The sequence below is a fragment of a genome, unplaced genomic scaffold (genome assembly GCF_019419815.1).
Source record: "Pyrus x bretschneideri cultivar Hongxiangsu unplaced genomic scaffold, Pyrus_bretschneideri_v1 Contig13, whole genome shotgun sequence".
Taxonomy (NCBI): Eukaryota; Viridiplantae; Streptophyta; class Magnoliopsida; order Rosales; family Rosaceae; genus Pyrus; species Pyrus x bretschneideri.
In genome coordinates, this window is record NW_025999424.1 from 8588569 (window position 1) to 8615973 (window position 27405).

The window sequence follows — 27405 nt, forward strand, 5'->3', positions numbered from 1 at the left end:
TGTCACCTATACAGAAGCCCTGCAAACGTGACTGAATTGTGCAGGAACACTTGTAAACTTGTTTTAGGTAATAATTTTGTTAATCGCAGGAATTTCCCCTTCTATTTTTTTCGATTTACGTAGTGACTAAAAAGGAATGAAGAACAAGGCAGAATTTGAAGAGAAACTCTGAAAATTATATTGCTTTTATTAATATGAAGAATTTTAATGCAAAGTTATATTACAAATTGAATAAGATTGAATGAATACTATAGGAATTGTGCAATATACATTTTGTGCTACAAATATAGACATTCTGACACTTCCTGCTAAGCATAGAAGTAGGTAGAGGCATCTGTAGCATTTTCTGTGTCTCTGCAGAGAATTGATCGGGCTTCAATTACTGAACGAGGGGGCTCAAGATCTTTCTCTTGCAGTGCATTGCCTTGTAAACGCTGCATCTGGGAAGCAAATGTATCGTCCAATATCTGCAGACAAAGTGAGATTCGAAGGTACTTCAGTGTGTTGCCTCTAATTACGTTAATTATGGTTTCAATCTGAAGCCACTTACCCCGAGAGCATAGTAAGATCCATTGTACCAAACTCGATTTTCCTTCCTGCCTTCGAGGAACTTCAAAACAATCTAGTACATAATAATCGAAATGTGTCAGCATTGAGAAGATTTGGAAATTAATTGTTGTGTGAAATACAGGTCTCTCTAATTTACCTGTCCCATTCTATCCCAGAATCCGCGACAAATTGTGATGAATATTTTGCTTGTAAAGACCTCATGCAAGTTGGAGATGGAGTCTACAAGCTGTGAACTCAGTGGATGCATTCTTTCGCGGACCTCAGCCTCTCCATCTTCTTCCTTTGTTTCCTCTAGAATCCTTTTCAGCCTTGTGTTACGGTTAGCTTGCACCTGAAACAATCATATATGAGAAACCGTTGCTAATTTTTACCTGTTGGACAGAAGTTTGAGTATTTGAACCAGAAGAAAAGACTTACATTGCTGATAAGCTTCCCTACAGTTGCCTGCAAGTAATTTTTGTATTTCGTTCTCAAGAGAACCGTGATTCCATTCATCTGCTCCCCAAACAGTGACTTCTTGTTATCACCCATGACAGGCAGAAAAGATGCCCATGACTTTAAGATGTCTTCTAATGTACAATGAAGGACATCAAGAATTCTCTTCATGGTGTTTAAAAAGGTTCCAAGCTGACAAATAAAAGATATTTATAAGATATACAAACAAATTAACATATGCAATTGCAACATACAAATGTATCTGTGCTACATCTGATTTCATTACATTGTATGGGAAAATTTTGCAACGGAGAACTCACCTGATTAGGAACGGTGTAGATTGCGACTGATTGTCTTCTTGTCAGCTTCTGGACCTGCATATTAAGCCTCTTTTGGATACCATCTTTCAATGGAGTCAAGATATCGTTATATTGTTTCTCCAGTGCTTTTATGATTGCTCTTTCAACATTAGCAACAGCCTGCACAGAGCCCACAAAACAGCTTAGACAAATGTTGAAAGCTCGTTTATAAATACTATAGGGATGAGATAAGGGAGTGACATTGCTGCCCGGGCCCCTGCCGCGGGGGGCGGGGGGGGGGGGTGGGTGGTGTGGGTGTGGGGGTGGGGGGTGTTGAAGAGGGGGAGAGAGGGGGAGGGAGAGAGAGAGAGAGAGAGAGAGAGAGAGAGAGAGAGAGAGAGAGGCAGAGAACCCACCTGTTCCAAAATCAGGGAGTATTGAGGCCATCGGTTGAGTACCACCTCGTATTGGATAAGGTTCTCTCTGATATTTTCGTACATATCCTCAGCAAATGGTGAGGTGGAATTATTTGTTGACACGCCAGACCATGGCACCTGAATCATTATTCAGATCACGTTAGTTATGGGCAATTCCTCAAGTTGAACAATTGCCTTCAGTGGAAGTTTGCGCTAATGTGAGCAAGAGCATCAAAGAATAGACTACACATGGTAAGCTACATAATAAGTTCTTGGAGTGATGTTATACCTTTTCTGCCCTGCAACGTTCAAGTAAGTTAAGTTGCATATCCTGTACCCAGACCATTATGTAATCGTGAAACAGATTCTTCGAGTCAACACCGCCCTGCACTGGACTGAAGCAAAAAAAACATGACATGATAAATTATTTAAAGTACACTCTACAAAACAACAGAAACTCGTTCTACAAAATCAAACCGCAAAAATTTATTCAATTGTATGCTATTAAGGATTTTGGTCCAAATCGCTTTCACAGACCTGATATTCCAAGACTCAAGGTTTCTTTCGAAGTCAGCAACTGCAATTAAAAGCTCATTTACATGTGGCTGTGGACCAGATGGAGGCAAGGCAGCAAGAAACGCTCGAAGCCTGCTGCACAGCTCAGTGCTGTAAATGGCAGCAGCTATATTCGAGAGGTCAATTGAACTGGAAATAAGTCAGATTTCAGTATTTTTCACTCAAAAATTCAAGAATATCAATCCAAGTGTAATGTTGAACAATGAATCACAGTATTAGGTTCAAAAGACACAGGCCTGTACCTGGGGAGTACATGCTGGTTGTGGATTTTGATGTCTGCCTGAATTTCCTTTTGTATATTCATACACAAATTCTTCATTTTCAGATATGCTGTCGAGATGGATATGGGGTCCATAAGGAAGCCTTCAGAGTTACTTGACACAAACTCATCAGTGTCTAGAGCATGCTTCCGGTACCTCTTTTTTGCTGCTGTCTGTTAAAAAATACATTTGGTTTTAAATTCTATTTTCCTGAGTAAGTTCCAATTAAAACAAAGTGCAAAACAAACCCAAGAAGTCATTGATTTAGGTCGTATGTTGAGTTGTTAAAGAGGAAAATTACATCTAGACACTGCCCCTAGAAAAAGAAAAAAACAAAATAGCAGCTAAAATGTTCGCAGGTGTATTCTAGTATGCATAACTGGGCATGTTCCCAAGTGTTTTATAATTGTCATAAGCTCTCTAATCTAGTGACAGTAATAAACCAGCACTTGAAATCTGCATGGTGGAACCGAATACACTCTTGTGTTAGGTCATCAATATTTGAGGATAAGAAAACTGGAGACTTCCAACTTCATCTGAAACATTCATATATTTAACAAGTCCTTTCATGGAAACATAAGGAAATAATTATTAACATTTTTCATGTACCTGCAAATAGTTGCGTAGCATAGTCTGGGCATCGAGAGTGAGGATATCATGAAGGATCATATACACTTGTACAGCAGGAGCTAGAGCTGGAGCTGCAGACTCTGGGGTTGGACCAAACGAGGATCTGAACCCTGTGGGTGATCCTTCATCTAATGACTTGTAGTTTTCGAAAACATTTGCCAAAAGACTCTCAATTTGGTTTTCACAGTCTAACAGTATACTTTTCTGCAAGAAGACAAGATCAAATCCAATTAAAAACGAAAGGAAGTTAAAATTTATTTCACAGGGAAATTCAAAAAAAAAAAAAAATTCTTGGTATTAAGTCTACCTCCTGCCTTGTCAAACATTTCTGACTCCTGGCCTTTATTATAGGTACTAGTAACTCATTCACAAGCTCTAAGCAACCTGTGGTCGGAGTTCCCACATTCATGACATGTGACAGATATCTACAACGAAACCAAAGGGAAGAAAATATGATGCCGTGCCATCACAAAGAGGAGCATACAAAGCTTTTATTTTATTATTATTATTTTTTTTTTTGGTTTGCAGGAGAAGCAAAGAATCACTAATTACTAGATTTGAAAAATTGCACATTTGCGACATACCTGAGCTTTGTGTATGACTGGGAAACTTCATAATAGTCTGCAAACTCGGTCAACAACCACTTCCAAGTTCCATGTAACCATAGGTTCCGGGAGTGAAAGTTTTGTGCCCGCATAGCAGCCTCCAGCAACAAATCATATGCTAGAGTCTCTGCAACTGGTCCACTCTATAATGTGTGAAAAAACAGGTGAGAACCCTAGCAATGCCAAATTCTTAGACTGAACAGGGAAGAAATGAAATGTGTGACAAGATTTTCTTAGATGAATAGAGATGGAAGAAGTGAAACCTTGATATGATTATCTTCATCACTTGTTATCACACTACCAATGCTGAGCTGAATCTTCCCAATACATTCTTGATCATCATGGTATAATGGCCACCAACGAAGTTTATCACTCTGCATAATCAAGAAAAATCACATCATATAACATGCGGATGGTAGAAAGATATTGCCCTGCCTTAAGAAATCAACATTGGGTGATAGGGTAAGGATTCATACGGTGCTGTCATTCAAGGATGAAATAGGAATTGTAGTTCGACATTGGACTGATTTTTTCGTGTCTTGAACTTCTACCAAAAGAGCATCCACTTGACTCTCTGGAAAACTGGAAGTACATAGACATGTAAGATCTTTTCTGCATTTAACATCATATGAAACTCTGAAGTCATAACCAGTCTCCCTTGAAGGGGACCGACACTTTGGTATATTAATTAGACTATGCCACAGAACTTCAAGTACCAACACAAGTTACCAACATATCCATTCAAATGAGGGTTAAATTGACACCAGGGTTTAGGGTTCAACTTTTTTCTTTTGATTTCATTAAAGCAGAAAAGCACTAAAGCCTAGAAACATGCTACTTTCCGTTAAAGTAAAACAGAAACTCACAACACATGGTAATCACCGCTTCCAGGGTGCAAACAAATTGCGGAACTTGGCTCTACTTCGGTTTCTTTGGTGGCACTACTAAGTTTGAATATGCATGAAAGTGGCTCTGCACACACAAATAAGATAAGTTTCAATCATCCATTAAAACACAAGACTCACATTGCCTATTAATTTTATTATCAAAAACACAAGACATAAGTCACAAAAAATCCACCAAGAGATGCTACCCATTGATATATCTCTTATCCTAATCAGTAAGAATAACTTTCTCGGGTTGTAATATATAAATTAAATGGTGGCTGAATATTAAGTCTTTGGAGGAAATTAAATTTGAGAACAAAAAAGGGTTCTTCATATGGCACAAACCTTCTGGTGTAATCGAGAATGACGATGACTTTAAAGAATTTATGCCAGTTTTTACTAGTGATGAAACATGACGGACGTATTCTGCCCCTGCTTGTATGTACATTGCACCTCGCAGTGAATATGTGCTCTTCAGTTTCCTTCTTGGTATTACTCGAAGTTTCCTCACTGCCATCATTCAAAAACTACATTAAGATACAAATACACAATGTGGCCTACTTTTATCAGCTTAATGTCTAAAATAAACCTAAAATCCTTGGATAAAATTATGCTGGCATAGAAACCTTTTATTACTGGCAAGAAATAATTGAGTAAACATTTCATATTTTCGGCCTCCCAAAACAGTTGTAAATAAAGAAACTAAAATAAATTCGGTAAAGGAGTTTTAAAGATCAAGTATTCACTATCTTACTAATAACTTTAATCCATTTATAAGATCATACCTTCAACTCTTATCTTTCCAACCACCTTCTTTGCTTTCGGAGCAAAAGTTTGTTCTGTATTCCGACTAGTCTTTGCTTCTAGTGGCTGTGCTCCTCTGGGTTGCAACAAAAATGTGTTTAGCCTGTATAATCAGTGTAAATCAGTGACCAATCAAAGCCTGAGAACTAGCCATGAAACTTCAAAGAACTGAATATTTAGGATTAAGAAAATGTAGCTAACCCAAAAGCATTCCGAAGAACCAGGCACTCATCACGTAGAAATTCAGGTGCCTCAGTGCAGCCTCTTGCCCATGCTTGTAGGCATAAGCGTATGCATGCCTCATGTGCAACCAAGGTTTGCCAGGCATATTGACCACTGCAATGATTCAATTGGATACTCGGACTTTAGAATGATAAAAGTAATATGTTTGCAGAATCTTTGATGCATTTACTTCACTAAATCAAAAGAAACAGTAAACAAGTATCTGCCTTCATATGAAATTCAATTGTGGAAGCACCTGGTATTATAATAAGAATGGTCTAATTGGCTGGCTTGCAAAGAAGGGACTTTCGTTTCTGTTTCTCCAGCTATGCTCTTGTTCACTCTACAGAAGACAATGTCAAATTATGTAAGAACTATTTAAAACCCGAAACGAAAAAGTTAAGAATCAAATTAAAGTCACAGTCCACATAAAATACCAAAACAAGAAGAGCAAAACCACTCTTTATTCAATACCTTTCACCAAGTTGAGAAGCTTTGAAGAACCACTATCCAAATCTGCTAAACCCTCTACACTCCCATCGAACCCCATTGATCCTCTTGATGGGCAGGTCCAATTTTCAGCTGCATTGCTTTCTCTCAGCCCCTCAGAAGCTTCCTGCCCTCCTTGAATTTCATCCTCATTACCCGAATTGTCTCTCCCAATTTCGAAAATCGGAGGCGCACTCGGAGTTCCCAAGTCTGCTGCTGAATCTCTAAGTACACCACATTCATCACCACTTGGGGCAGTGCCCTGCAACAAAAAAAATCCCACAAACACATAGATTAAAAATTTACAAACAAACACTTAACTACTAAACAAAAAACAACCCTAAAGTAAACCATATTATCATACAATATATTAAAAAGATAAACTTTTTTGCATCAATTCCTACATTGAAATTTCGAAGTTGAGCCCTTTTCAGAACCTGATTGCCAGCACCCGGTGTCGAAGTTTTCATAGCACATTTCTTCTTGAAACCCACTTCACCATCCGTAAATCTTCTGCAATTTCCGGGCAATTCAACCCTCAGACCCTCCTTCAACAACCCTCTATTCAACACACTGCTTGGCTTATTCCTATAACCAAACATCTCCTCTTCTTCTTCCTGATAGTACTTCTCCATTGGCTTCGACTCTTCCTCAAAGTAATTGGCAGACGAACCCGTATCAGAAACCGAAGCCACACTCTCGTTGCCGTCATCGTAGTCGTTATCGGTGTCGCTGCTTAGACACGGAGCCACCAAGCTGTGAGGCGCGAGCAGGCCAGTGTGGAACTTCAGCGGAGGTAGAGCGGGACCGCCGCCGCCGCTGTTGGTGCCGAAGCGCAGTGGCGATATTGGGTAAGCGTCGGAAGTGAGTTTCTCGGCAAGAGGCGATCGGACCGCTTGTGGGGATTGTTGCTGTTGTTCTAGCGCTTCAATTTCTGATCCCTGCAAATATTCAATTGAAAAATGAAAACTGGAAATTGAATGCTCAAAGATGTGACATGGGTTTTCGAAAATTTTTGAACTTTGGGGATTTGGGTACCTGTTTGATCCATTTGATCGCATTTTCGTCGAGGCCTTCGGTGAACATTTTTCTGGGTTTCAGAGAGAGAGAGAGAGAGAGAGAGAGAGGGAGAGAGAGTTGAGGGGAGCGGAGAGAGATGGAATAAGAGAAGAGGAGACGGAGAGAGCGTAGGTCGGTGGGTTTCGGCTGGCAACGGCTAGTTAGATATTTTATAATTTATTTATTTTTCGCATGAAAAGGTACCTTTCTCTTCTTTTTCGAAATTAAAATAAAATAAAATTGGGCATTTTGCATTTGGCATTCTTCTCCATATCTCCTATTTTCTCATTGTCCTTTGGGTGTCAATCTAACCATTTAGAAATAAAAATTCTTATTAATTTAAACTTATATAAAAAAAAAATAAATCTAATATATGAAAATGGAAAGATTCGAACACAGGTAAAATATGAGACACACTGCACTGCCTTGATTAACTAACGTAACTCTACTAATTATAAATTTTAGTTCCTATACTGTTGTCTCCTCTGGGGCCTTTTGGGGCATCTTTTGCGTACATAAGCATAACTAAAGTTGCCTATCGTAGCGTACTAACTTTTCTTCACCTAATTTCAAGTTCGTCATTTCAGAATTTAAATTACATTAAGTATGACTCGGAAAAAATAACACAAATTATACCCTTTTGTTTAAATTAAGTTATTCGGCTGAGATTTGAATTTGAGAAATTAAGAAGGAAATAAAAGAGTGAAATGAAATGCAAATGGAAGGCCTTTTTGCTAAGATCGCCTTTGATCTGAATTACTTGAAGAGTACCAAATCAAACTGTAGGGCAATTGGAAGAGCTTTCAACCCTTTGCAAGTTTCCACAAGAGATCTTCCAACTATGTTGCTCACCTTTTGGCCAAGTATTATTCCCTTATTATCTTGTTCTTAATATACCACTATGGTTGTTTACTCTCTTACAAAGTGATGTATATTCTTATTCTTTTTTGGGTCAATGTGTGAGAGGGGACTTTGACCTTCGAAGAAGAGGTATTACTAGACTAATAACCAGATGGTGATGCTAATTTTTTTTTTTTTTTTTTTTTTTAGTGAATAAGATTCCTCTCATACAGAAACAAAAGAGCAAGGAATGGGATTTTACTCGCATTTGGAATAGCAGGATCTTCTGACATACAATATTAACTTATTGATCAAGTGTCATGTAATTGCGTCATTACACGGGAAAAAAAAAAGAAAAAGAGAACAATGATGAGTTGCTCCTGCACATTTAGCATATAGCAGGCTCTTCTGACATACTATTAGCTTATTGATTAAGTGTCAGATAATTCCGTTGTTACATAAAAAAGGAAAGAGAACAATGAGTTGCTCTCGTGCATGTAGCATAGCAGGCCCCTCCAACAACGACAAACTATTAGCTTATAGGTCAAGTGTAATTATGATAAGTGTGTCATTACGTGAAAAGGAAAGAGAGCAATGAGTTGCTCCAACATTTGGTATAATGGACGCCTCTGACATACTATTAGCTTATTAGTCGAGTGTCCAAACAATTGCATAGTTACGTTAAAAAAGGAAATGTATCAATTGCTACCGCATTACGCTAGCAAGACCCTCCGACAAACAATTAGTTTATTAGTCAAGCATCTCCTAGATAATTGTGTCATTATGTACAAAGGAAAGAGAACAATGAGTTGCTCCAACATTTGGCATAATGGACGCCTCTGACATACTATTAGCTTATTGGTTGAGTGCCCAGACAATTGCATCGTTACGTTAAAAAGGAAAGGTATCAATGAGTTGCTACCACATTTGGCATAGCGAGACCCTTATTAGCTTATTAGTCAAGCATCTCCTAGATAATTGTGTCGTTATGTAAAAAAGGAAAGAGAGCAATGAGTTGCTCCAACATTTGGCATAACAGACGCCTCTGACATACTATTAGCTTATTGGTTGAGTGTCCAGACAATTACATCGTTACTTTAGAAAGGAAAGGTATCAATGAGTTGCTACCACATTTGGCATAGCGAGGCCCTCCGACAAACTATTAGCTTATTAGTCAAGCATCTCCTAGATAATTGTGTCGTTATGTGAAAAAGGTAAGAGAGTAATGAGTTGCTCCCGCATTTGGCATAGCGGATTCCTCTGACAAGCTATTAACTTATTGGTCAAGTAGATAATTTTATGGTTATTCCTAACCTAAGAGGTCTTTCAGCCACATGGATGGCTCAACGTGTCATCAGCGCTCGACCTTGAGATGTGAATCGTCCAAGCAACATTAGGTCAAAGAAAAACGTTAAGTGAAAAACTAAAACAATGTTTGGCTTCTTTTGTTAAGGAGTTATTTTTCTTTACACGCGAATCGCAAATTGAAACATAATGAAGGAGAAGTGATTTTTAAACTCTTTTAGATTAAATAAGATTAAAAGAGAATCAAAAGATAGAAAAAAATAATAGCGTGTGGAATGTGATAATAAGTGTGTATAAATCATTTTCCACGCATATCAGATTGCGATTTATATGTAACGAGAAATGAAAAGCGTCTTGTTACATGTAAGAGTCAGGTATTTTCTTCTTAAATGACCAAACAAAGCAAGACATGCCTTTCAAACCAAGGACAGATCATATTCATTTAGTACCACTACAAGTGCGGTTTGGCATTAAATCCTTGGGAGTAGTAATGAAAAAGATGGTAAAGACAATTAATTCACATGAAACTAACTGGATTAATGAAGCACCGGTGGATAGGATTTTTTTTAAACTCACTGTGTTCCGAGTTCAAACTTTTCCGATTAGAATGGTAATATCGCTTGCAATAAAAATTTAAAAAAAATGAAAATTAAAAGACTGGAGCAATGGCATAGCTTTCCACGTTTCCCTTCATGCAGTAGAAATTAAAGACAAACCTGCTGGCTTTGGCCTCTTCTGTGCCTTCCTCATGTAACCTCCAATTCTGTGCTAGCAAGCTATACACCACCACAGAAAGAGCTAGCCTTTTTATGCCCCTTGGGTTTTATCTAGTTGCGCTTCTGCATTTGCTTTCTCTCTTCTGAAAAGAAGAAGGGGAAAATGGTTGGTTTTGGTTGTAGTGGTGGTGATGAACAGGATTTTCAAGGATCTTGTCCGACTCCTATTGTCACTCGTAGCGATGACAGAGTTGTTCTCGAGGGTGGGGAGGCGGCGGTGGTGGAGGAGGTTGATCGTGAAACTCGTGATCTTCAGCTGCCTCAAGACTGTGTTCTTAAGGCAAAGCTCAGACCCCGACTTCAATGGACTCCTGAGCTTCATACCCGCTTTGTTGATGCTGTCAATCAGCTTGGAGGCCCTCACAGTGAGTAACCCTTCTCCTTCTTGCTTGGCTTTGAGATTTTTCGCTTGTTTTCGGATTTCGGTTTCTGATTGTGTCACGCGTTACATTTTGCAGAGTCAACTCCGAAGAAAGTTCAGCAGGCAATGGGTATCCAGGGAATAACTCTTTTCCAAGTGAAGAGCCACCTCCAGGTCTGTTTGATCCATGCATGATTCATTGATGCTTGTGGAAAAAATCTCTGAAAATATACGTAAACAGAACCGGTTATAAACTTTTAATAAAAGTTTGAATTAGATAAACATTAAACTGCCAATAAGACATTCGTAAACCGATTTAGTGACCCTTTACTGTGGAAAGATTTTTCAATGTGTCCAGAATACGGAGTGGAACACCACAGTGTCTCTATACAAGTAGTAAGATTCTTGTGTTAAAAAATTAATAACATAAAAAATAAAACTTTCCATCACTTATATAATAATATGTGATATACCACTTGTGTTACAAGAAAAAATTTATCTTTACTAAGGTCCTTATTAGTGTCCAAATCCGGCTCTGAGGCAATACGAATAAAACACGTGCATTCGGCCTCACTTTAAACCATGCTTCATAAGTTTTCTCATTTATCGTATTGAGAAGGAAAACCCACAAATTTTCCTTATTCTTCTAAATAATCTGATGTGCTTTAAATTCATAGTGTTTAAGGATGGTTGGTAGATTAGATTGGAAAGTTTTCTAATTTCACTAATTTTTTTAAAAAAAAAAAAAAAAGAAAATCATGTTAAGGTATAAATTAGGAAGGTATCATTGCATTTTTGTCTTTGACATCAGTTTGCTTTGAGACGGTTCTGTTAGTATCCTTTATATGTAAAAGTTTGTAACCAGTTTTATTTGCGTATAATTTCTAGAATTCTAATGTTAAGTGCTAATGTACTAGAGAAGTTTTTAAATTTCACTGTTACAAGTGATTGAGGTGGTAATCATTTTTGCAGAAATACAGACTTGGAAGGTACTCAGGGAAGGAATGGACGGAGGGGACACAAATCTGTATGTTCATCCTAGAAACTTACTACTATACCAGTAAAAATTATCCTTAACTAAACAGTTGGTATAGTGAAAACAAGGCCGGCCAGATCCAGTGCAAGCTGGGCGACCGTCTAGGGCTCAAAAAATTGAGGGCATCAAAATTATTAGGGTGGTATATTTATATATGTTTTTATAATAGTATAAATTTATAAACTTTGGTTAAATGATAAAGAAGTTCAGTTAGAACTAATGGTTTCTGTTGTTTAAAATTAATGAGGATGTCTTGGATTCAAAACAGTATGTCTCGTTAACCAGAAGTGAGGGTTTATGTTGTTTCAAATTAACGTGGGTGTCGTGATTCAAATGCCTTTCCCATTTGTACGAATTTCTTTTTCATAATAAAATTTATAAAATTTGGTTAAATAACTAAGAAGTTTTATCATAAACATTGTCTTTTTTTTTTTCAATATTATCGAGAGGTCAAAGTTTGAAATGCTATGTCCATGTTTTTTCGTTCCAAGTTTTACGAATTTATTTTTAGTTGTTAATTTCTTTTTAATTACTAGCTAATAGTTATGTGGGTTGCAAATTTTAAACTTTAATTTCAATTCAAGTCTAACCTTCAACAAAGAGTAATGTGTAGACCAAATTTGCAAATCATATAATTTATTACCAAGGTTTTAATTTAGTGTCCATTCATTGCTTATGCATGTCAATTAAAGACTCGAAAATATGATTATTTTTTTAGTCTCATATTGAAAAGGTTTGTAAATAAGAAAAAACACCTCACGGCTTTATAAATGTACTTTAAAAGTTCATATATAAGAGAAACAAACTCAACAACTATCTACTTGTAAACTCGGAGTTTTTTTTATTCCTTTCTCTGAATACAAAATAAATTAGTTTTCCTATGTCTAAATTATTGAGTTTGAAGTGTTTTTTAAATTATAATTTTATTGAAGCCTCACATGTGAAAACAAATAATTTTTATTATAGAAGTTAAGGCATATTTTTTGAGGTAGCCTCGGTCCTCAAAAATCTTATGACCGGCCCTATGTGAAAATAACGTGTGCGTTGTGAAAGATGTTTCATGTTTGAGTTGCTGCATTTAGATTTTCACTGCCACTAAGCGAAAGAGACCTCAGGTTCACAGGACTTGGAAGAAGGCCTAAGCACTAGGCGTACTCCCTTGCAACTCCCGCAGACCGCAAGAATGTATGATTTGCTCTGCTCCTCTATCTTCCATACGAATGCACTTGTTAACTTATTTGGAAAGGTAGTTATTTTCACACTCTCAGTTTCTCATTATGCAACTTTGTCCATTGATTCTCCCTCGATTTATTAAATCGAATGCTGGAAACGAGAAGACGAGTGCCGAAATAGAAAATGAGAGTGCGGAAAATCATTACCCTAGTTCCATTTTCAAGTGCATTATCTTGTAAATGCTGTGATGTTTTATGTTTTGGGTTGTGGCTCCATGTATAGGCCCTCTGATGAACTGGTAAAGGCAGCTGCTGATGAAGAAAGAATTAGAATGCAAATTGAGGTAAGTTTTCGAGTTCGGAAACTGATTTGGGAACTTAAGTTGATATATGTAAACCTTCTTCTGTATTCATAATACACACCACAACTTTGCAGGCTGGGAGGCAATTGCAATTGTGGCAGGATGCTGAGCAGAGATACATGAATTTTGCCATGGAGAATGCACATAAGAAACTTGCTGAACAATTTTTTGGTGGTGCAATTGCCGCGGGCGTACTAAACGGCGTTTCAGGTTTAGGAACAATGGAACTATACCCGGCATATCAGATGACTGCCGGAAGCAGCATGCAGCCTAGCCTTGAAGGCCACTCGACCTCTTACGGGCGTTCGGAGAATTCATCTGTTGAAAATTTCCAAACTTGTACTGAAGATGACGAGAAAACGGAGCAGAGCTTGGACGATGACCCTGCGGAAGCTTACCTGATCGACCCGGATCCAGATATGGAGTGATAGGGCACTCTGGATGAAAGAACAAAATCACCTTTGTGTTGTTTCCTTATGGAGTTTCATAAGTTTAAGATTTTACCTTTTGCCTTTTGGTGTAAAACTTTGACAGCGTCTGTTTGCTTATGTCGCAAGTTTCGCTTACCAAACAGTAAAGCAGTAAGGAGTACGAGTAATAAGAGCGTCCGTTTGATAACTTATTTCGTTTTTGAGAAAACTAAACTGAAACATGTTGAGAAAACTAAAATGACATCAATCGCCCAGAAACGGATATCAAATGCCCCTAAGCTTTCAACTTAAACAAATTTTAAATGTTGAACTGAACTTAACCCCGTAAATCAAATTGAGAAATTAATAGCAAAAAATCAATCTGTTGAGAATTAAAAGAATTATCCAATTTACTTTTCCATTCCAAATATGAAATAAAAGAGAATACAAGGATTGAAGGTCCCCGAGCTACAACTTTCTAACACAATGTGATTAAACTAAAGTAAAAGCGCAACGCTAGTGAAGCAGTAAAACGAAATGGGATAGACGGGTAAACGGAGAATCTGCCGCCGGTGATGTCGCAAACGAGGGCAGTACACAGAAAACAAAGGACGCTATCACCGGAGAGCTGCTTCAGATACCGCAACACCGTCAACTTTCAGATGCAACCAAGTGTAAAGGCCAAAATGATATAGCCAAAAATACTTCTTCCTAACATATAGCAGACTCACATTTCCCAACTGTTTGATAACAATGCCAGCCAACACTTTTCTAGTCGATCTTTACGGACGAGAAGAGGTAATGAACAAAGTAGAAAGACATGAGAAAGCCAATGGTGCCAGTTGACAACATGATTGCAGTTGCCATGATCAATGAATAACCGAGGTAAAGGATAGCCGACACAGGCCCACTCAAACTCTGCAGGTCAAATACCAGGTAATTGATGGAGTACAGGAACACGTAAAGGGAAACTGAACCTGAGGCAAAGAAAGCCTTCCACCACCACCTCCAATCCTCCACACAAAGATGCATGTATGTGAGAACTACTGAAACTTCAGCACAAACGATAACCAACAACATAAGCACTATAAAAAGGAAACCGAAGACATAATAAAACCTTCCAAGCCAGATGCTAGAAAGGATGAAGAAGAGTTCAATGAAAAGGGTTCCAAACGGAAGTGTCCCAGCACCAAGAACAAGAAGCCATGATGGATATTTGCGTGCAGGAATCTCCCTTGGAATCTGGTTGGTTCTTACGGGATATGAAATTGGCTCAGCTCGTGTGCCTAAGAATCCTCCAAGAAGGGTGAGAGGCACGGAAATGCAGAACCAGAGGGAGATGAGTATAAAATACAAAGAAATGGGAAGAGCACCAGTACTCTTGCTGCCCCATAGAATGAAATTCAATATTGTAAGAATAACAAAGACGATTCCAGGAAAGAAGCACGCCACAAACCAGGAAACCGATCTCCACCCTTCGGAAGTTCCCTTTATGGTTCTCCACATACGGACAGCAACATAACCAGCAATAATCCCAAGGAAAAGATATAGAATGATCATTCCGGTCAGTAGCATTCCTCGTGAAGCTGGTGACATGAAACCAAACGCTGCAAAGATGATTGTGACAACTGCCATCCCTGTAATCTGAACCCCATCTCCAACCATCACGCAAAGAAGCTTGGGAGAATCTGGTTCTCTGAACACATCTCCCACAACAAGCTTCCACCCAGAGAGCTCTTCATTCATTTGAGCTTGAGATTCTTTGTCCAGTTCTTCGTATCTTGTTAAATCCCTCCTCACTGTCCTTAGGAATATGACAAAGACTATACCAGCGAGGAAAAGGATCACCATTAATGAATTCAGGATAGAGAACCAGTGCACACGAGCACCCTCCATCTTCAAATAAGCATCCCACCTTGATGGCCATCTTATATCACTTTTCACAAACTCAACCTCATAAGTAAATGATACTTTCTCTTGCTCCCTTATTATTTGAGACTTTTCGACGTCTGAGGGGCAATTTACAGGTTGGATTTTTTCATACATGGCTTTTTTCTTCATGGCCTCTGGGTCATATTTAATGCTGCAAGGGGAAACCTCAAAGCCAACAATCTCAAACCCAGATGCCTTCTTCTTATCAGCTTCTGAAATGACACCCATGCCTTCTTCCCCAGTCCCGATTACCTGTACACCACTCCCTTCATACTCGTGAATCAAAACAGTGAACTTGAGGTGATTGATGATGTAATCTTCTTTACTGTTGGGTGGTGTGTACCCAACAGGAAACCCAGTCCACTGAATCTTAACCCCATTTTGATAAGCATACCTCATCGCAGGCAAATTATCAAGGATCATATTGACCTGATACAGATCACGGGTCCTCTGTTTCAGCAGCTTTACGTCGTGCTCAGTCAAGGCGGGTGTGGTACACAGGTAAAGAGTCTCATTCACAGTCATATTGAAGCGGTACGCAGAGGTTTCGATCTCATCTCCCATAAGGAGTTCCCCGAGATTCTCGGCGCTTTTCTTGATACCTTCAGGGGGTTTGCAATAAGGGAGACTGTAGTAGCTGAAGGGCAGCTCAGTCTCTATAGAAGTCAAGGAGTTAACTTTGGTAATGATTTGTTGCCCTTTCGAATATGTATGCATGTAGCTTCCGGGGAGATAAAACCCATTACAGGTGTGCACAAATACAATCAAAACAAGCAGAGCCCATTTGATTGAGGGCATTCCCGGAATCAATATCGCCATCGGAATCAAAAAGAAAACAACACTCACCACAAGTTGGGGTGAGCAGTGGATCTAAGCAAGCTCTTAAAGTTGCATCCACCAATTAATCTACACAAATTTCAAACAGAAAACATACTAATATTAGCCAAAAGAACACAAAGACTGAAAATTTAAGCAAAAAATACAAAGTTAAGCATTCGGGTTAACAAATTTGATCAAGAACTTGTTAATTGTTCAATTTCTATACTTCAACCGCATCAGATCCACTAATTAACAGCGCATAAACATTCAAATACTCACTCAATCATCCAATTAGCAAAACGATAATAAAAAAGCATACCCAGATCCAAAATTTGGAATTACAAAATAAATTGAAATCATGCGTTTCAAAAATACAACAGATCCATGAAAATTTTGAGAAATTGAGAACGAACCGTGACAGGTCCGGAACCGAAACGGATGCTGAGCGGCTGTGGTGCGCAAGAGAGAAGCAGAATCTCGGCGTCCCCTTTCGCTTAATATTATTCCGCTGCCATTAGACCGAACAGGTTCGGAGGGTTGACGGAACTAACTACTTTGCTTTCTTCGGAATAAACGGTGCGAATGGAGATGAGAATTATATTCTCAACGCGCTAATATGGTGGGCCCCAGCCCACAGTGGAAGCATATGGTTAGATTGGATCTTGGATGGGTGGTTTTCATTGTTTTTTACTTCCTCCAAAACCTTTTTTTTTTTTTTTTTTTTTTTGGGAAATATGCACAAATGGATTTTAATCGTTCCAGGTAACTAAGCAGCGCGTTAAGATGATTAGTTTCCGGATAAATGAGATAAGAGGATGAGTGATTTATTATCTTCACATGCTGAAGACAAATTAAGTATGTTTTATGCTTTTAGGTTAATAGAGTCGCAAGCCTTCAGGTTAGTAGGACATGCCAAACTCTTAACAAACGGTAACCAATTATCTTGTGAAATCATAAATAGATTATAATGAAATTTGGCATATCATGTAAAGTGTAAAACTTCTCAATATTTTTAATTAAAATTAAAGGATTTTGACATCTTCTTTAAAAATGTTCATTACTTGATCGGAAACTTATAATTAATTATTAACTTTTTATCAAACTTTTAAGCGTGACCATATAAGTAATGACATTCTATGTATTAAAAAAAAAAGTAATGACATTCTCCACATTATTGTTAGTCCATTGTGAGGCTAAGCTCATCTCTTTCTCTTAGTGTAGATAATATCGTTTGTTCAAAAAAAGTAATGGCATTCTCTATTCAAGATTAAAACCTTCTTGTGTGCATGTGATAATTATTTTTTGAACTTAAGCATGGGCTAAAATAAGTCTTAGAGAGAAAATATATCTCTGGGCTAAATTCCCCTCGAACTTAAGCATGACTTAAATTATTCTGGACCCACCAAACTGTCATATTTCAAATTTTTTTCTTTTTTGTTTATCACTTATAATCTAACGGCTATGATTAGATGAAATTAAATCTAATGGTAATATGTAAAAAAAAAAAGATTTGATGGCCCAAAATTAAATCTAACATCTAAAATAATTTAAGAAATTATTTAAATCAAACTTAACTTAAAACTTTATAAATACTTATGTATTTGTATGATTTTTAATTACTTATCAAAATTTAAATATTTTTAAATTATAATGTTCATAAAAATAAATTAGGATAATCTACATAAATTTTATTTTTAAAAAAGTTACCAAAAAAATTAAAATTAGGCTAAAATCATTGTTTAATAATCTCGGGTTAAATTTGAAGGAGAAAAACACTTTTTAGGTTATGGCTTAAAATTTCTGGCCTAATTTAAGCTTTATCCCTAAGGGTTGGAGATGGTCTAAATATCGTTGTAAAGGAGAATTTTTTTGATGAAATTATCACGTGATGTTACAAGCCAATTCGTATTATAGTACGTACTTTATTAATTTACTGGAAAATATAAAGTACAGTAATTGAATTTCTTTTGTACAGATTCCTCTTCTTAGGAAAAGCAATTAATTGAACGAAAACTAAAAGTGGTTTATATTAAAAGGAAATGGTAACGCCTTCTGATGTGGAACAAGAAAGAGGTATGTGTATACTTTCGCACGAGTCTGACCCTTTAATTTGGGGCCAATTATTGAAGAATGCTGCCTTACGAGGAAGATTAAAAAGAGGACGAGACTGGCTGCGGAAGCAACGGATTGTGAGCGCGAGGAGGAAGTGAGGAATGTTTGCACTAGGAATGCCACTATTGCTGAGGAAGCGGAGGAGGCCAGCCTTGAGGGGTCTCTAAGGTTGTCATGAGACTAATATATCGTCTGGAACGGTCAGGGTATCGGGATGCCTTGACAGTTGACAATTTATTGAGCAGAATAGGCTCCACATCCCGACATAGTGATACTATTGGAGACCAAAAATTGTAGTAGTCGCTATGGGTATCTAAGGAGAAGGTTAGGGATGGATTTTAAGCATGCGATGGAACCGAAGGGGATTGGTGGTGGAATGTGCTCTTGTTTTTTAAAGATGTGAACCATGTGGTGTTAGTGAAGTATGCAGATTTTCTTATTGAAGCAAGCGATCATGATCATCATGTGACAAGTGTATGAGACTGTATGCAATATATGCAAGTACAGGATGATAAGAAAATGTGTGAGCAGTGGAACACGTTGAGTCAACGTATGATGGGGTGTAATGATCATTGTTTACTAATAGGAGATTTTAATGATATTCTAGAAAATTATGAAAAGTAAGGAGGCAATTTCCGAACCATTGCAAGTTTGAGGGACTTCAGGGATTTTGTTACGTGGCGCAACAATCGAGGCGAACGACCGGAGGAAGGAATATGAGCTACGAAGGGCAATGAAGGAAGAGGAAAATTATTGGAGAACAAAGTGTAGGGTGCAATGGTTAAAAAAGGGTGATAAAAATACAAAATTCTTTCATGCACAAACGGTTAAATAAGGGTTTGGAGGACACTAATGGTGTGTGGCAAAACGATGGGAATGTGGTACGGGATATTGTGCGAATAAAATTACTGTAGGAAGTTTTTACCATGATTACTGGAATACGATCAAGGGTGATGTCGTTAATTTTGGCATCGGGCCAAGTTAACAACAAGGACAGGAGTTCGATCTTCTTTGGGACTAAGTGTCCGAAACGACGGCGGAAGAGGGTCGCGGAAAGTCTAGGTGTTCAGATAAAGGATTGTCTTGGTAAATACCTCTCTCGAAGAGGACTTTAGGCGTTGAAAAAAAAAAAAAAAGTTTTAACGAAAAGCTTACGGTACTGTTACCTTAACGAAATATCACATTTTTACACTAAAAAGTCAAATCTGGTACTATTCATTTTATCCTTTATTTTGTCTTTATCGTTAAAACTCAAAATTTTCAAGTCATTTTCATTACTTTTCTTTAAAAAAAAAAAAAGAGCAGTCTTTGAAAATGTGCGAACGAATGTGGAGTCGAGGATGAGCGGATGGGCTGAAGAATTCCTAACACAAGCGGGAAAGGAGATTCTAATAAAGTCGGGGGCTATGGCATTACCAAATCATGCTATGTCATGCTTCCGCTTACCGATTGGAGTATGCAAGGAAATTGAACGAGCTATTGCCCGGTATTGGTGGAATGGTTTTGATGGGAAGAGGTGTTGAAACATACACTTCGATCAAACCAAACCAATAACAAGAAACATGAACAACGGAAGCACACTTTATTGATTGAATAAAGGAATACAAGAAAACTCACACATACAAATCGTTTTCTTGTCTCATAAGTCTCTCACACACTATATACACACACTTGTACCCTAACGTTAAGGACCCTTTTATACTAACTCAAAAACCTAATCCTAAACTGAATTAAAATCCTAAACCTATCTGAAAACTTGCGTCCAAGTTTCCCATACCTATTACAATTAGAACTCCCACACCAGTTAGGAACCCTTCTCGGATTCTATACCAACTTCTAACAAACTCCACCTTGGTAAGAACTCCGCCTCGAGACTCCTTCTGCTTCCATCGCTCCACCATTTTCAAGTATCAAACCTGTCTTACATGCACCAAACCCAGACAATGACTGAATTTTGATGCACCAACCACCTTTGTTAACATATCTGCAGGATTATCAGCTGAAGCAATTTTCTTTACAAGAATCTCGCCTTCAGCTATAATCTCCCGAACAAAATGATATCTTACATCTATATGTTTGGTTCTTGCATGATGCACTTGATACTTCGCCAAGTAAATAGCACTTTGACTATCACAATGCACATCTATCTTGCGCTGTTTCACTCCCAAATCTGCTATTAATCCTAGTGTCCAAATAGCTTCCTTAATTGCTTCTGCCATTGCCATATATTCAGCTTCTGTAGTTGATAAAGCAACAGTTGGTTGTATAACTGATCTCCAACATATAGGACCATTCGCCATGGTGAACACATATCCTGTAGTGGATCTTCTTTTGTCTAAGTCACTAGCAAAATCAGAATCTACATATCCAATAGAGAACTTCTCGATTCCTTTATCATTCCGCTCAAAACAAATTCCCGTGCTCTTTGTTCCATGCAAATATCGCAGTATCCATCGAGCAGCTTCCCAATGCATTTTTCCAGGATTATGCATAAATCTACTTACTAATCCAACTGCATGAGCAATATCAGGTCGAGTACACACCATGGCATACATCAACCCTCCAACCAAACTAGAATAAGGAATGTCTTTCATCTTAGTCCTCTCTTCATCAGACTTAGGGCATAACTGCGTGCTCATCTTGAAGTGAGATGCCAGAGGTGTACTTACAGGTTTGGTTTCATCACGGATGCCAAACTTGTGTAGCAATCTTTCCACATACTGTTTCTGTGATAAACACACCAGCCCTTTCTTTCTATCCCGTGTAATTTCCATCCCCAAAATTTTCTTTGCTTCGCCAAGGTCTTTCATCTCAAACTCATTTTGCATATGAGTTTTGAGTTTTGAGATTTCAGTTTGATCACTAGAGGCAATGAGCATATCATCTACATAAATCAGTAAATATACATATGTACCTTCCCTTGTTTTCTTGTGATATACACAGTGATCGTATTGGCTCCTAGTGTAGCCAAAATCCTTCATAACCTTGTCGAACCTCAAGTACCATTGCCTTGGTGATTGCTTCAAACCATATAGAGATTTGTTGAGCTTGCATACTAGATTCTCCTTTCCTTTCTCTTCGTATCCTTCTGGTTGACATATGTAAATTTCTTCAGACAAATTACCATGCAGAAACGCAGTTTTTACGTCCAATTGTACTAATTCGAGATCGAACTGTGCCACCAGTGCTAGGAGGATTCGAATGGATGAATGTTTCACCACGGGCGAGAAGATTTCATTGTAGTCTATTCCCTCTTTCTGAGCGTAGCCTTTTGCTACTAATCTGGCTTTAAACCTTACTGAACTTGCATTATTTATTCCATCTTTCTTTGCATACACCCATTTGCATCCAATGGCCTTTCTTCCCTTAGGTAGCTCCACCAGATCCCAAGTTTTGTTCTTCTTTAGTGACAACATCTCATCATCCATAGCTTCATGCCAATTTTTAGCTTCTTTACTCCTTGATGCTTCTGTGAAATCTGTAGGGATGTCAACTTCGATTACTGGCAATGCATAGGCTATACAGGAGACGCAATCTTTGAATTTAGCAGGAAGCCCAACCTCTCTTTTTCCTTTTCTCTTGGCGATACAATCTTCTTGATTTGGTACATCATTAAGCATACTGTCCTCTTCTTGCTTTTCTTCTTGATCGACACTGATTTGACCCTCATTGTCTTGTTTGTCTTCATCTCTTGAATGTTCAGTTTGTTCCTTTGCTAGCTCCACCTCTTGCACAATCTTTCGATCTTCTCTTAGTTGCATATGAGTTTCATTAAACGTCACATTTCTGCTTATTACAACCTTCTTGAGTTGTGTACTCCACAATCTGAATCCCTTGACGCCACTGTTAAACCCTAGAAAGATAGCCTTCCTTGCTCTCGGGTCTAATTTATTTTCTTTCACATGGTAATACGCATCACACCCGAATACCCCTAGTCTGTCATAATCTTGAGCAATTTGTCCTGACCATACTTCCATTGGAGTCTTTCCGTTTAAAGCTGAAGAAGGGAGACGATTTATAATGTGACATGCATAACTCAATGCTTCTGCCCAAAAATGTTTATGCAGTTTTGCTTGTGACAGCATACATCTAACCTTCTCTAACAGTGTTCGATTCAACCGTTCTGCAATTCCGTTCTGCTGAGGAGTTTCTCTTACACTGAAATGTCGTGTTATACCTTCCTTTTTGCAGGTTTCAAAGAAGGGATCAGACGTATACTCTCCCCCATTATCACTTCTTAAAACCTTCAATTTTTTCTCAGTCTTCCTTTCGACTGTGTTTTTCCATTCTAAGAAGATATCCAGCACCTCATGTTTGTGTTTCATCATATAAATCCATGCTCTTCGTGAATAATCATCAATGAAGGATACGAACCATCTCTTTCCTCCTAGGGATTCATTCTTCGCAGGCCCCCAGACATCTGAGTGTACATAATCCAGGATTCCCTCCGTTTGATGTATTGCCGTGCCAAAACTTACTTTGGTTTGTTTGCCAAGGATGCAATGTTCACAAAAATCGATCTTTCCACTTTTGGCTCCCTCTAGGACCCCTTGTTTAATCAATCCTTGCAATGCCTTGTTTCCCACGTGCCCTAGCCTCATATGCCATAGACAAGATGTATCTAATTGATCACTTGCTGCTACCATAGCTATTGGAGATTCAATAGTGGTGCCTTTTAACAAATAAAGCAAACCCCTTCTTGGCGCTTTCATTATCACTAATGCTCCTCTTGCAACCTTCAATGTTTGTTTTTCTAAGTAGAATTTACAACCTTGATCTTCAAGAGTTCCAAGCGAGATTAAATTCTTCTTAAGATTTGGGACATATCTCACCCCTTGTAGCTCTCGGACTACACCATCATGGTGTCTGATTTTAACACTACCAATTCCCTTCGTTGCACATGGATTATCATCCCCCATATACACCATTCCAGTGAGGGTCTTGAACGAAGAAAACCAATGACGTTGAGAGGTCATATGATGCGTGCATCCAGTATCAAGCACCCAGTGATTCATATAATTTATTCCGTCTGATGCAGTTAGGGCACAGACGAAATCTTCATCGTTAGCCTCGACAATGTTTGCCTCTGAGTCTTCATACTTCTTCTCTTTGTTCTTGGCTTTGATTTTGGGACAATCCTTTTTCCAGTGCCCTTTCTCATGACAGAAGGCGCACTCATCTTTATCGAGAAACTTTCTGTTGCTTGAGGCACCTCTCGAACGAGACTTGCCTTTCTTCTTAGTTGCTGGTTTTCTTTCCTTTGATCTTCCTCTTACCATTAGTGCTTCGGAATTGTTTCTCTCTTGTCTGTCTAAATTGCGGACTTCATGATTCATCACTGCGCTTGAGATTTCATCAAACTTAAGAGTTTCTCTACCATAAATCCATGTCGTAACAAACGACTCGTAAGATTCAGGTAGGGAATTCATCTGAATCAACGCTTTATCTTAATCTTTGATCGTCTCTTCTAGGTTCAGAAGTTCAGCAATCATCTTGTTAAATTCTTCAAGATGGTCAATCATCTTCGTTCCTTCCTTGTACTGAAAACGATACAATTTACTCTTAAGATAAAGTCTGTTTTCTGCACTCTTCTTCAAGTACTTTGATTCCAAAGTATCCCATAGTTCTCTAGCTGATGAGATATTCATTACACCATATTTTTGTGCTTTTCCAAGACATAGTCTAATCGTGGAACATGCATGTGCATTCAGCCGCTGCCATTCCTCCTTCTTCATTGTTATAGGCATGTCTTCAAGCACCACCAGTAAACCTTGTTGAATTAGTACATCCTTTACTTCGCACTGCCACATAGCGAAGTTATTTGTCCCAATGAATTTCTCGATCTCAAACCGAGCACTTTGCACCGAAGTCTTGGTTACCTCAGTACCCTTATCATCTCCACTTTCAGTTTTTGTCATTGTTTTGATTTGACCACGCAACCTAAGGCTCTTGATACCACTTGTTGAAACATACACTTCGATCAAACCAAACCAATAACAAGAAACATGAACAACGGAAGCACACTTTATTGATTGAATAAAGGAATACAAGAAAACTCACACATACAAATCGTTTTCTTGTCTCATAAGTCTCTCACACACTATATCCACACACCTGTACCCTAACGTTAAGGACCCTTTTATACTAACTCAAAAACCTAATCCTAAACTGAATTGGAATCCTAAACCTATCTGAAAACTTGCGTCCAAGTTTCCCATACCTATTACAATTAGAACTCCCACACCAGTTAGGAACCCTTCTCGGATTCTATACCAACTTCTAACAAAAGGGGTTTGCATTGGATTTCTTGGGAAAAAATGAAGCGAGACAAGCAACATGGGGGCGTGGGTTTCAGAGACCTACAGTGTTTTAATATTGCGATGATTGTGAAGACGTGATGGAGAATTATGCATAGCCCTAATTCGTTATTGGCAACGGTTCAAGTATTTTCTTTGTAAGTCGTTCTTAGATGCTCGTTTCAAGATCGCTTAATTTGGAAATATACAACGAATGGCGAGTACACGGTAATTTCGGGATACAAGCTTGCAACAGATATGACGGAGGTAGGGGCCTCTACCATTCAAGAGGCATTGGAGGAGTGCAGCAGACATGGTTTGTCAAACATTATCATAGAGTCTGATGCTCGTGGAAACCATAGTGCAGGACATTCGGGCTATTACAAATGATGTGGGGATTGTTTCATTCGAGTTTGTTCTTCGAGAACGCAACCAAGCGGCGCATTCTGTTGCAGCGTTTATTCAGAAAACTAGAGGTTCTTTTAGATGGGATTGTATTGGTCCCGAGTTCCTTTTTAACATCTTGGCTGAAGATGTAAACATTTCGATTGGAATTTAACATAAAATCTATCTTTAAGGAAAAAAAAATTAAAAAAAAATCGGTAATTTTCCATTGTAGCTTGGAAATGTAAAAACATCCTTGTGTTTTATCTATCCACAATCACACAAAGGATAGCTGCTTAAGTGTAAAGACAAAAAAGACATAACCTTCCTATCATATAGCAGACTCACATTTCCCAACTGTTTGATAACAATGTCAGCCAACACTTTTACAGTCGATCTTTACGGATAAGCAGAGGTAATGAACAAAGTAGAAAGACATGAGAAAGCCAATGGTGCCAGTTGACAGCATGATTGCAGTTGCCATGATCAATGAATAACCGAGGTAAACGATAACCGATGCAAGCCCACTCAAACCCTGCAGGTCAAATACCAGGTAATTGATGGAGTACAGGAACACGTAAAAGGAAACTGAACCTGAGGCAAAGAAAGCCTTCCACCACCACCTCCAATCCTCCACACAAAGATGCATGTATGTGAGAACTACTGAAACTTCAGCACAAACGATAACCAACAACATAAGCACTATAAAAAGGAAAACCGAAGACATAATAAAATCTTCCAAGCCAGATGCTAGAAAGGATGAAGAAGAGTTCAATGAAAAGGGTTCCAAACGGAAGTGTCCCAGCACCAAGAACAAGAAGCCATGATGGATATTTGCGCGCGTGAATCTCCCTTGGAATCTGGTTGGTTCTTACGGGATATGAAATTGGCTCAGCTCGTGTGCCTAAGAATCCCCCGAGAAGGGTGAGAGGCACGGAAATGCAGAACCAGAGGGAGATGAGTATAAAATACAAAGAAATGGGAAGAGCACCAGTACTCTTGCTGCCCCATAGAATGAAATTCAGTATTGTACGAATAACAAAGACAATTCCAGGAAAGAAGCACGCCACAAACCAGGAAACTGATCTCCACCCTTCGGAAGTTCCCTTTATGGTTCTCCATACACGGACAGCAACATAACCAGCAATTATCCCAAGGAAAAGATACAGAATGATCATTCTGGTCAGTAGCATTCCTCGTGAAGCTGGTGACATGAAACCAAATGCTGCAAAGATGATTGTGACAACTGCCATCCCTGTAATCTGAACCCCATCTCCAACCATCACGCAAAGAAGCTTGGGATAGTCTGGTTCTCTGAACACATCTCCCACAACAAGCTTCCACCCAGAGAGCTCTTCATTCTGTTAAAACCCAAAGAACCACAAGAAACCTGAGCAAAAAGAAAATCTGATGCACACTATTTTCAGAATGATTTGCTTATTCAATTCAAAGATGACAATGCCCTTTTAAGGCTTTACAAGATAATGGAAAGTAAATGCAACAGCCCACGATTTTACAGCTCCTAGAATCGTGGTATTTGACTAAGCTTGAAACTGAAAATGCAACAAACCTGTTCCTAGAAAACAGGCATTTATTAACAGCTACACAACCAACTCCGTGAGTAGCCCTAGAAACAAGGAAACCTAAACCAACAACTTTAACATCCTCCCTTAAACTGAATACCAAGTTATTCAGTTTACTGTTGGATAAGAACCAACACCCATCAAACTTCGCAATTTCACGAACACATCAAACTTCAAGGGCTTTGTAAGAATATCTACAACTTGCTCCTGGGTTGAACACTGAACCAATTCCACAGTTCCCTCCTTCGTAAGATCACGAAGAAAATGAAAACGAACATCAATGTGTTTGCTACGACCATGCAAGATTGGATTTCTTGAGAGTTTGATGGTTGATACGTTGTCACAGAATAACACCGTAGCTTTGCCTTGATCATAACCTAGTTCCCTTAGAACTCTTCTTAGCCAGATAGCTTGACAAGCCCCGGACGCTGCAGCAATGAACTCAGCCTCAGTGGTGGAAAGAGTGACCACTGGCTGTTTCTTCGAAGACCAAGATACAGCACCTGAGCTCATTAAAAACACATACCCCGAAGTGCTCTTCCTGTCATCCTGATCGCCTGCATAATCACTATCCATGTATCCCAGAAGCTCTTCATTTCCTCCCTTCTTATAAAACACCCCGAAACCAATAGTCCCCTTCACATATCTCAAAACTCTTTTTGCTGCCTGTAAGTGCATTTCAGTAGGCCTCTCCATGTACCTACTGATCAAACTCACTACATATGTCATATCCGGACGTGTAGCGGTCAGATACATAAGACTTCC

General features: G+C 38.6%; 4 protein-coding genes across 4 annotated transcripts; 1 reads left to right on the top strand and 3 right to left on the bottom strand.

Annotated features, from left to right (window-relative positions):
- Nucleotides 1-169: 169 nt before the first annotated feature.
- Nucleotides 170-7392, bottom strand: LOC125474774. The gene is made up of 22 exons (XM_048578751.1): nt 7232-7392; nt 6598-7134; nt 6179-6455; nt 5961-6045; nt 5684-5818; nt 5464-5585; nt 5024-5188; nt 4658-4763; nt 4268-4373; nt 4055-4165; nt 3771-3934; nt 3494-3611; nt 3166-3390; nt 2539-2729; nt 2258-2425; nt 2010-2115; nt 1721-1858; nt 1326-1484; nt 988-1197; nt 707-901; nt 551-622; nt 170-467 (listed from the first exon to the last, which is right to left on the bottom strand). The coding sequence occupies exons 1-22, from the start codon at nt 7277-7279 to the stop codon at nt 309-311; spliced, it is 3597 nt and encodes a 1198-aa protein (XP_048434708.1). The 5' UTR covers nt 7280-7392; the 3' UTR covers nt 170-308.
- A 2884-nt stretch (nt 7393-10276) lies between these two features.
- Nucleotides 10277-14201, top strand: LOC125474997 (protein PHR1-LIKE 3-like). The gene is made up of 6 exons (XM_048579301.1): nt 10277-10538; nt 10632-10708; nt 11507-11561; nt 12686-12755; nt 13026-13086; nt 13179-14201. Exons 1-6 carry the CDS (start codon nt 10277-10279, stop codon nt 13530-13532), a joined length of 879 nt encoding a protein of 292 aa, XP_048435258.1. The 3' UTR covers nt 13533-14201.
- LOC125474996 (transmembrane 9 superfamily member 12-like) lies at nt 13916-16842 on the bottom strand. The gene is made up of 2 exons (XM_048579300.1): nt 16679-16842; nt 13916-16352 (listed from the first exon to the last, which is right to left on the bottom strand). The coding sequence occupies exon 2, from the start codon at nt 16263-16265 to the stop codon at nt 14286-14288; it is 1980 nt and encodes a 659-aa protein (XP_048435257.1). The 5' UTR covers nt 16266-16352; nt 16679-16842; the 3' UTR covers nt 13916-14285.
- An 8886-nt stretch (nt 16843-25728) lies between these two features.
- Nucleotides 25729-26648, bottom strand: LOC125474775 (transmembrane 9 superfamily member 12-like). Its single transcript, XM_048578753.1, has 2 exons — nt 26643-26648; nt 25729-26418 (listed from the first exon to the last, which is right to left on the bottom strand). The coding sequence occupies exons 1-2, from the start codon at nt 26646-26648 to the stop codon at nt 25729-25731; spliced, it is 696 nt and encodes a 231-aa protein (XP_048434710.1).
- Nucleotides 26649-27405: the final 757 nt, after the last annotated feature.